At 40.1% G+C, this 10,475-nt stretch overlaps 1 protein-coding gene across 4 annotated transcripts; it reads left to right on the top strand.

Annotated features, from left to right (window-relative positions):
* Positions 1 to 1,129: 1,129 nt before the first annotated feature.
* LOC311247647 (macrophage mannose receptor 1-like) lies at positions 1,130 to 8,171 on the top strand. Of its 4 annotated transcripts, none has more exons than XR_014620863.1 (5): positions 1,130 to 1,228; positions 1,999 to 2,191; positions 2,897 to 2,980; positions 4,379 to 4,473; positions 7,718 to 8,171. XR_014620863.1 is itself a non-coding variant. In XM_084338662.1 (4 exons), exons 1-4 carry the CDS (start codon positions 1,225 to 1,227, stop codon positions 7,719 to 7,721), a joined length of 285 nt encoding a protein of 94 aa, XP_084194788.1. In that variant the 5' UTR covers positions 1,130 to 1,224; the 3' UTR covers positions 7,722 to 8,171. The 4 variants fall into 4 exon arrangements, 1 of the variants encoding a protein (XP_084194788.1); XR_014620864.1 differs by having other exon boundaries at positions 4,353 to 4,465; XR_014620865.1 differs by having other exon boundaries at positions 4,353 to 4,473.
* The last annotated feature ends 2,304 nt before the right edge of the window (positions 8,172 to 10,475 follow it).

The following is a 10,475-nucleotide window of genomic DNA, read 5'->3' as shown; positions in this document are numbered from 1 at the left end:
TGGGTACCCAGCTAGTTCATTCGCAAGGATCATTTTGCGAATGAGCTAGTTGGGTACCCAGCTAGTTCATTCGCAACCTGCGAATGAACTAGTTGGGTACCCAGCTAGTTCATTTGCAACCTGCGAATGAACTAGCTGGGATGAGTAGCAACGTCTGGGGGCGGACGTCTAGGGGCGTGGTACATGACGTAGCTGCTGGTATTTGCATTTCAATGATAGGGCACATTTGATTGGGTCATTCTGAAGTCTGGGGGGCAGGGCTAGGCATACAGAAATACGCTACAGCCCTTTCCGTGCACGGTTCTGTTTATAGTCCCCAGCTCAACAAATTATGTGTTTTAAAATATGTTGCGACCGTCGGATTGTTGTTCAAAACGGAGGGATACTAGCTAAGGTGTGCGGGAGTTGGCGTATATAAGTTGATTGCTTTAAAACGGAGAGAAATGTCGTATTTACGCTGTTTAAAACGGGCTGATGGACGAAAATCTTTGGTTTTAGCCTAACGTATGGGGTGGTGTTCAATTCGCGAGCGGGTAAGGGGCCTACGTAATGTTTAAAGAACAACATCTAAGGTTATATGGAATTTACAAATCTAGATGTGAAGAAAGATTTTGAAAAGATGTTTTAATTTTCTTTTAAATTAGATAAGTTGCCGATGAGGAATCGTAAAAGGACGTGGCGAGGAGAGATGACGTGTGTTCGCTTCGGGTTTGCGCGATGAGCTCTGGGTATCGTAGTTTTAGTGTTTGTGAATGTTAAATGTGGGGAATGTTTGTGCTGCTGTGACACATTAAAGAACAACATCTAAGGTTATGTGGAATTTACAAATCTAGATGTGAAGAAAGATTTTGAAAAGATGTTTTAATTTTCTTTTAAATTAGATAAGTTGCCGATGAGGAATTGTAAAAGGACGTGGCGAGGAGAGATGACGTATGTTCGCTTCGAGTTTGCGCGATGAGCTCTGGGTATCGTAGTTTTAGTGTTTGTGAATGTTAAATGTGGGGAATGTTTGTGCTGCTGTGACACATTAAAGAACAACATCTAAGGTTATGTGGAATTTACAAATCTAGATGTGAAGAAAGATTTTGATTTCTGTTAAATTAGATAAGTTGCCGGATAAATTGCTATCGTTTTACCGGAAGTGGTCACGGACTCACGGCTTCTCAAACTACATTGTTCTACCGTCAACAATGTATTGAATGATCGGGAGAAACACACATCAAAATGGGTGAGTAAATAAGCTGACAATATTAGCATAGATGAATAAATAGCTAACGTTATCCAGTTGACATTACAGATCATAGCTTTCATAACGTCAGCTAACGTTAACGAAAGTAGAGTAGGTAAACACGTTCATGTTAGCTGTACTGGTTGTTCATAGCTTGCTAGCTAGCTAACGTTACCTAACGTTAGTATATCGATAGCCTAATTTAACGTTAGCTATTTATCCATACTCTAACTACAGTAAATGTCTGGATGTAACAGTACTGTATATCTGTATGTCGTGTATGTCATGATGAATTGAAAATGGGGACCTGATGTAAACAAGACTTTCTATCTCTCTGTTATGCAACCCCAATTAGCAGTTGTTTTTACTGTATTTATTCTGCAATCTTAAATAAACAAATCAAACCTTAGCTAATTTCCCCCCATGATGTGATTGATTGAAAACGTTATTAACAGATTGCAGAATGGGTACAATACAGTACGGCTAAATTCACACAAGTACTAAAGATGCAGTTTATGACATAAAGATATACAGTACTTTGTAAGAAAACGAGATAATAAAATATATATACATCCGAAGGGGACTATATTATTCTCATGTACAATGAAGTTGTGATATTTTCTGTATTGTCGCAGTGAAAGGGTTAACCCGTTGGTAGTGTGGTAGTGAAAGGGTGTATGTATCTAGCTTTTTAAATCCATTTCAAGGTACATTCACACACTGTCATACTTTTGTTTCTGAAAGACAACTACTGTTTCATATTGTGTCAGATTCTCAGATAGTGGTCCCCGCCACAACCGTGTCACCTAGTACTTTCTACAAGCTGGGCAATGACTCCTTCAAACTGGTGGCCCAGAAGATGAAGTGGGACGAGGCCAGGAGGCAGTGCCAAGCAGACGACGCATATCTGGCCAATATCCTGAACCCGATAATACAAGCCTTCATTACCCTGCAGATCCATAAGTTATTATCCATAAATTATTATTATTATCTCTGTGTGTGGCGTTAGGCGCTGAGCGTGGCACGAATAAATTATTTTTCAGCCCGCTTTTGTATCGTGCATAAGAACACAAATACTCTCGATAATCTATAGTTTATTTGAAAACTATTCATAAATCAGCCGGAAAATGACAATGTGTTTTGTGTATTCCAGTAAATGGCTATTTTCGTGGAATTTCTCTGAAATTACTAGAACTCTCCGAAACTATACTCGTATTCAAAACGGTATAAAACGGAAATGTACTGATGAAAAAACAATCCGTTTTGTACATCTTTGACTGCAAGCAAGTCATTGATAAGCGACGGGTGTATTAGACACATAGCCATAATTTAAGATATAGTTTATGCATTCGCAAATGTGCTCGTCCTCCCATTGATTAACGTGGTGGCATCCAAGCGATAAATTGTCATATCCGGCTGGCAACCAATGTGTTAACCCTTTCACTGCCACACGACAGAAGGTTAACCCTTTACTATCACGCAACCGACGGCGATGCTCCATCATTAGCTCTGCATCCGTGGAGCTAATGATGGAGCATCGCCGTCGGTTGTGTGATAGTAAAGGGCTAACCTTCTGTATTGTCACAGTGAAAGGGTCAAGGACACTGGGTCAGACAGTTGTTTGTTCACAGAGGATCTTGTTCTCTCTTGTGACTTCTCTTTTCTCAGACTGGCGGCCGGTTCAAGTGGGTGGACAACTGGCCTCTTTCCTAGTCAAGTCAAGTCAAGAGTTTTAATTGTCACGGCATACAGGTATACAATGAAATGCGGGTGGTCTTGCCCGCAACGATGTGCAATACAGTGGTACAACATATAATAGAATCCAATAAAAAAAAAAACATAGTGCAATAAACAGGTACAGGTAACATGGTGTGACATCTCGGTATCTGTACATAGTTATTTACAGAGCATGAAGGACATGCTACACCAAATGGGGGAGAAACGAGCCTACAATGAACGACGCCTGTGTCAGGGCTCTACAGTGCGAGCAAATTGCTCGCATATGCCCCTAAAAATATGTGTGTGCGAACCTGCAAAATCAAGTACTCGCACGGCGTGCGAGTGGGGCCGGCGAGTGCAGAGTACAGCCTCATTCGTCCTTTTTTTTCTCCGCTGCGAGAATCGTTAAAAAACTACAAGTCCCACAGTTCACAGCCGCATAAACGTTCCAATCACAGTAGAGTTTCCTGTGGTCACGCGACTGGAAACTGAAAGTAATTTTTAGCGTCAGCATAGATATATCTATGAGCGTCAGTGTCTGAGTCAGACAATACAGCCATGTATTGCCCATTCATTTTTATTTTGCGCGAAAGATACCGGAGAATGAGAAGTCAGGCGAGGCAGCTCATGTTACAGAGGTGATAGTTAACCAAGATACTGACGCTAGCCAGCATGCTAGCGAGGCTACACCCACTACTACCCCCACTGTAGCACCCAATGTACCCACTGTAGCTAACTAGCTAATGAAGCTACACCCAATGTACCCACTGTAGCTAACGAAGCTACACCCAATGTACCCACTGTAGCTAACGATGCTACACCCACTGGAGCCGGAGGGAAGACATACAAATTTAACGTGAATTGGCTAAACATTTTCCCATGGCTAGAGTTGGAAAACAATGTCATGTTTTGTAAATATTGCAGAAACAGGCAGGCAATACGCCCTTTGTGTCGGGAAACCCGCACCTGAAGAGATTCGGTAGTAAAACACAACGTCTCGCGGCGGCACATCCAGTCATCCAGTGTAGAGATTTGTACATATTGAGAAAGGAGAGACCATCCTTGTGAGTTTGTTTAGCACACACACACAGTGTGGGCCAGTGACTTTGGTGCTATTGCACAGTTCCGTTCCCATTTGAACATGCACATACAGAGTACTACTATACATGTACATTTATTTTTGTTTAAAAAATGTGAGTTTGTTTAGCACACACAGTGTGGGCCAGTGACTTTGGTGCTATTGCACAGTTCCGTTCCCATTTGAACATGCACATACAGAGTACTACTATACATGTACATTTATTTTTGTTTAAAAAAATGTGAGTTTGTTAATAAACTCAGTTACTAGAAAAAAATTCACTGTGCTCCTAAATTTCTTTGTGTGCTCCTAAATTTTTTCATTTAGGAGCACCTGTGCCCCTAATGAAAAAGGTTAGCGTAGAGCCCTGTCTACATGGACGTGGACCGAACGTGGAAGACGGCAGCATGCAGCAACAGCCACTACTCTCTCTGCAAGAGGTCACCAGGTCTGAATATCTCTATATGATAATAATAATAATAATAATAATAATAATAATAATAATAATAATAATAATAATAATAATAATAATAATAATAATAATTATAATAATAATAATAATAATAATAACTTAATTTGCATAGCACCTTCACAGCAGTAATGTAGACATAATGGACATAAAATAGACATAGGCATAATATTAGCATGCAATTAGCATAAAATAGTGCAATAGTGCAGTGCAATAAAATCGCTCAATTTTCCAGTACAATAATCACTGTGCATGTAATGAGTATAAGTAGCAGAGTGTATTAAAAGGCTACGGTGAACGAGGTACGTATTTAGCTTACTTTTGAAAATATTTAGTGATCTAGCCTAATGTCCATAGGGTGTTCCATGGCTTTGGTGCATCATTCGCAAAGGCTGCCTCCTTGATTTTCTTTTGGCTGTGGTTGGGAACCTTCAATAAACCAGTAGTCATTCATTAATTTGGCCGTCCTCAGACGGGTTCGCCAGTGGAGATTCCAATCATCCCGATCCTCCATACATCCGACCAGTTGCGTAGGGCTCTCCACACCTGCGTCCTTCCTCAGTATGTCTACATATGTCGGCGTGGGACATCCTCTTGGTCGTCGCCCGTGTGTTGGCTCCCAGAGCACTAGCTTGCTAGTCGGAAGTACGTGGTGTCGGTGGCAGTGACCTGCAAGTTTCATCCTCCTGGATGCCACCTTGTCGCTCAGCCTTGGTAGTCCCCCGTACAGATGCTTGTTGGTTACATGCTCATTCAGTACGCAGTTTCCCGCCTGATCTCAAACCTACCGAAGTCGGCCCATGTCACCCCACTTCTTAGGGACCTGCACTGGCTCCCCATTGCCGCACGAATCCGCTTCAAGGCCCTCGACCAGGCATATCGTGTGGCAAAGGGAACGGCTCCCGCCTACCTCCGGTCAATGGTCTCTAACTACACACCCTCAAGACCCCTATACGCTCTGCATCTTCCAGCTGCCTCAGACCTACTCCTATCCAAGCTCCGGGAGGGTCATCAAAGAGAAGCCGCCTATTCTCAGTCCTTGCCCCATAATGGTAGAACGAACTTCCCACCACAGTTAGGACAGCCGAAACTCATCCAATCTTTTGCTGTCGACTAAAGACACACTTCTTCAACCAATATCTGAAATACAATTAATAAATATATCTAACCCTAACTAACCTTACTGTCATGCACTTGTCCTAATATACTAACCCAGTGGTTATTCCTAATACCATTATTTATTGTTAACTTGTACGAAAGGGGTACTAGAACTAGCAAACTCTTCCACACAATTCTCAAACAATGCAAGGGGAATTGAGAACATAATAACTAACATTCTCACATAGCAAGTGAGAAAATGAAGAACAACTGTGAAAATTAAGAACAACTGTATTTCAGCAAATGTACTTCATTCAAACACTCTCTGAATGAACACTCTCCATATCTCTCTCACACTCTCTCCATCTCACACACTCTCTCTCTCTCTCTCTCTCACACATGCACAAAGTGTAACAGGCGAGGGATAATACAGTTCAAACAAATAAGTGTATTTCTCTGTCTTGTCAGATTCTATCTCTCCCCCACTGTGTCTCTCCCTCTCCATCTCTCTCCCCCCTCTCTCTCCTCTTTCTCTCTCCCTCTATCTCCTTCCCTTTCTCTCTCCTTCTCTCTCCCTCTCTCTCCTTCCCTTTCTCTCTCCCTCTCTCTCTTCCCCCTCTCTCTCCCCCTCATTCTGTCTCTCTCACACACACACACAAATTTTGCGTGGGCTGATCCATAGTGGGCGAGTGCCTGCGGTCAACCGCGGTGGCGATCAAACTAAAATATTTTTATTGTTTGCGGTTAATTTGCGACCTGGTTAGTTAAAATACAAATATAATTAGCATAATACCGCCGATATCCTGCATCAAATCCCGACTCTTTCCAGAGGGATCTTCTTCCAATCAAATAAAGTCTAATCCGACGGCAGTAACAGCATAAGGATGAATGAATAGTGATGTGGATGTAAATCAACAAAACACTTGTAGTTAGGGCTGGGCGATATGGCCTAAATATGATATCACGATATTTTCTGACCTTTCGGCGATACACGATACACATCACGATGTTTTTCTTTTTTACCCCAAACAATTCATTATGAGGCTTACCAAGACAGTATTTGAGTTTGCAAGCTAACATTAAAGACAAAATAAAATACCCATGCATTTAGCATTTTTATATTAGATTTAGATTATTAGATTATATATTGCATATGAGATATTATATGATTTAGATATGAAATATGATGAATTGAAAATGGGGGACCCTGATGTAAACAAGACTAAAGTCTTTCTCTGGTCTGCATCCCCTTAACAATTGTATGTATTGAGCTGTACTGTACCCATTCTGCAATATGTTAAAGTTTTAAATCAATCAATCAATAAATAGCATTTTAGCATTTTTATGAAACTACTGTATATATGTATGTCTCTAAATGTTTTGATGAATTGAAAATGGAGGACCCTTATGTAAAAAAGCCGAAAGTCTTTTTCTGGTCTTCATCCTCCTGTACTGTATTGTACCCATTCTGCAACCTTTTAATACAGTTTTCATTCATTCATTCTGACGGAAACATAATCATTTTGATTGACAGTCGAGTCTGCCAATGACGTCACACCGCTTGCACCCGCCCTGCTGTTCTTAGCACCAATCGGCAAGCGTTTGACTTCCTGAATGTCCCGTGTGCTAAACATCAACAAAGCTACTAACGTTAGCTCCCCGCGGCCGTCGAGTAGGAGACCAGTGCTTGACTAAATGAGGCATAATGATTTTACTACAACGAATGTTATAATAAAAGCCTTTCCATACATCTGTCTGATTGAAAACTTTATTAACAGACCGCGGAATGGGCATATCTCAGCACAGGCTGAGATATGAACGAGTAACGTGTGGACAGATTGACGCGACACAATCCTCTTGGGCAAAACATCACGATATCCACGATACGTTGAAAAAGTGTATCGTTAATGAACTGTACCCGATATTTATATAATATCGTCATATCGCCCAGCCCTACTTGTAGTCCATTCTAGAAGTGACGGAAGGCTTTGAGAAACGAGTGTTCAGTCGCTCGGTATAGTGTGTGGCTACTTACCAGCTTTCGCTATGCGAAACTTAATTTAGTCTCTTGAAACCTGTTTTTTCATGCATTAGTATTATCTCATCCCGATTCTCCTTATTTCAGGTGAGTGGCACTGGATCGACAACAGCGTCGTGGACTACACCAACTGGAAAGTCGGGTATCTCATGATGCAGCAGTTAAGGTGTTGATACCATTCAGCACCACATATCTGTGTGAAGCTGGCTTTTCATCCATGACGGCTCTGAAAACAAAATATAGGGCCAAGTTGAGCCTTGAGGATGACATGCGTGTTGCCTTGTCAAAGATCTCCCCACGTATTGACCGTATTATTAGCCGGCAGCAGCAGACCTCGCATTGAGCTAGAAATTTCCACTGAGTGAACTAGTGCTTATTTTCTGTATTTATTTATATTTTTTGAGAAATGGTAACTTGGTGATCCTTTTCTGTATTTAAAAAGAATACATGATTTTCTGTTTTTGAGAAATGGTCAAACTTATCCAAATATGCTATTTTTATGGAGAACAGTGCAGTGCAGCTGCAACAGATAGCACTTTAGTGATCCTTTTCTGTATTTAAAAAAAGAATACATGATTTCTGTTTTTGAGAAATGGTCACACTTATACAAATATGCTATTTTTATGGAAAAGTGTGCAGCTGCATGTGCAGCTGCAACAGATAGCACTTTAGTGATAATTTTCTGTAATTATTAATGCTATTTGATTTACTAATAACTACAAGCAGTGTAATGTCAACAGTACTAAGCCATTTAGACCTGAAACACCTGTTAATAATGCATTATATAGCCTGCATATACACACAAATGTGTTTCCCGGTTTCTTAAATAAACATTATTTTTGAAAGCAAGCACTTTTGTCATCATTGTAGCAAAAAAGACAGGACCGGAAAAGTCTTTATCGTATGTAGGGGTGACCCCCCCCCCCCCCAACCACCTCCAATGTACAGTCCCCCCCCCCACCCCACCTACCCAACCTCCTCCAATGTACAGTTTCTACGTCAAATGTATATACTCTCTTTTCTGGACTATTTTTGTATCACAAACGGTACTGTATTTGCAAATCTGGTAAATCTGGTATGTCATAAATGTATAGATGTAGCAGTACTGTCTATCTGTGTGTCATGTATGTCATATATGTCCTGATGAATTGAAAATGGGGGACCCTGATGTAAACAAGACGAAAGCCTTTCTCTGGTCTGCATCCCCTTAACAATTGTGTGTATTGAGCTGTACTGTACTGTACCCATTCTGCAATATGTTAATACAGTTTTCAATCAATCATTCGGTCATGTTGCATTGCAACTACCGCCCTGTTTCTATTCTTATCTCCATCTCGAAAGTCATGGAAAAAATAGTCTACGAACAGGTCGAAAAGTACCTAGCGGAAAAAAATCTAATCTACGAATTCCAATCTGGCTTCAGAACATCCCACTCCACTGACACATTGATTGATTGAAAAGTTTATTAACAGATTGCAGAATGGGTACAGTACAGCTCAATACATACAATTGTTAAGGGGATGCAGACCAGAGAAAGACTTTCGTCTTGTTTACATCAGGGTCCCCCATTTTCATTCATTCATCATCAATTCACCTGCTCTATTTGAACGACCACATCAAACAAGAGGTGGACGCAGGCAAATACTGCGGCATGGTCATGCTGGACCTACAAAAGGCCTTCGACACTGTCAATCACTCCATTCTGATTGAGTGAGCTGGATGCAATCCTACCTGCAGCTGTGTTTGTCGACGGTGACTTGAAATGCAAAGCAGTTGAATATATATATATTCCATGAAATATGACAGAATCAACAGACGAATATTTATGTGGCGATAAAATACAAGACTTTGAATGCGATATCGACCCAGAAAGACGTGTTTAATTCCATTGAAGCCAATTGTAATTATTATACGGAGTAACAATTTAGTGAATGTATAGTATTAGATAACACATTTTCGTTAATACATTTCAAGGGGGGTCTATGTAGAAGACGTCAATGCTGCTTACAATACTTTTTTGAATATCTATCGGACACTTTACGATAGGCACTGCCCAATGGTTCAACATAAACAAAAAAGTAATGACAATATAAAACCATGGATAACAAAGTGGTTAGAGAATGCATGTAAAAAGAAAAACAAACTATAGAGATTTGATCAAATGTAGAAAAAAGGCTGCTGAAACTAAATACAAAGTGTATAAGAATAAGTTAGTATTCATTATGAGATGGGCCAAGAAAGATTATTACAATAGATTGTTAGGCGGAAATAAAAATAATAAATAAGGTAATGGGAAATAAATCAGCGTCCATAAAAATGCCTAGCCATTTCATTAGTAATAGTAAGACTATAAAAAACATGAATGAGGTGGTTAATGAATTCAACAATTTTTTTGTGAATGTGGGGCCAAATCTGGCAGATGCCATTCAAAAACACGATGAACCATTACAGGAAGGATGGAGAGGAGATAGTAAAGTACTGCAGTCTATGTTTTTGGGAAATGTCAGTGAAGCAGAAATCATATCCATTGTATCAAAGTCAAAGAATAAGACATCCATTGACAGTGATGGGATAATAATAATTTTATTTGTATAGCACTTTTCATACAGAGGTTGCAGTTCAAAGTGCTTCACAACAGTAGAACATACAGGCATAAGCAAGCATAAAAAAATTATAAGAACATTTAAATACAAAGAGATAGAGATACAGTAATACAAATCTAGTCCCTTTGCAGGTTGATGTGAACACAACATGCAAAGAACATGCAATACAAAGATAATAAACATACATACTAATTGTGTAGTAGTTATTATTATTGTATTAATATTCTACAGTATCGGCAGAT

Source organism: Notolepis coatsorum (assembly GCF_963971535.1).
Source record: "Notolepis coatsorum genome assembly, contig: SCAFFOLD_616, whole genome shotgun sequence".
In the NCBI taxonomy this organism is placed as follows: domain Eukaryota; kingdom Metazoa; phylum Chordata; class Actinopteri; order Aulopiformes; family Paralepididae; genus Notolepis; species Notolepis coatsorum.
This window is presented reverse-complemented; position numbering and strand designations above follow the sequence as displayed.

Bases quoted from the DNA above. Each gene is read 5' to 3' on its own strand.
- LOC311247647 (XM_084338662.1), top strand. The intron at 2,192-2,896 runs GTTATTATCCAT...CTCTTTTCTCAG, and splicing joins ATTACCCTGCAGATCCATAA to ACTGGCGGCCGGTTCAAGTG.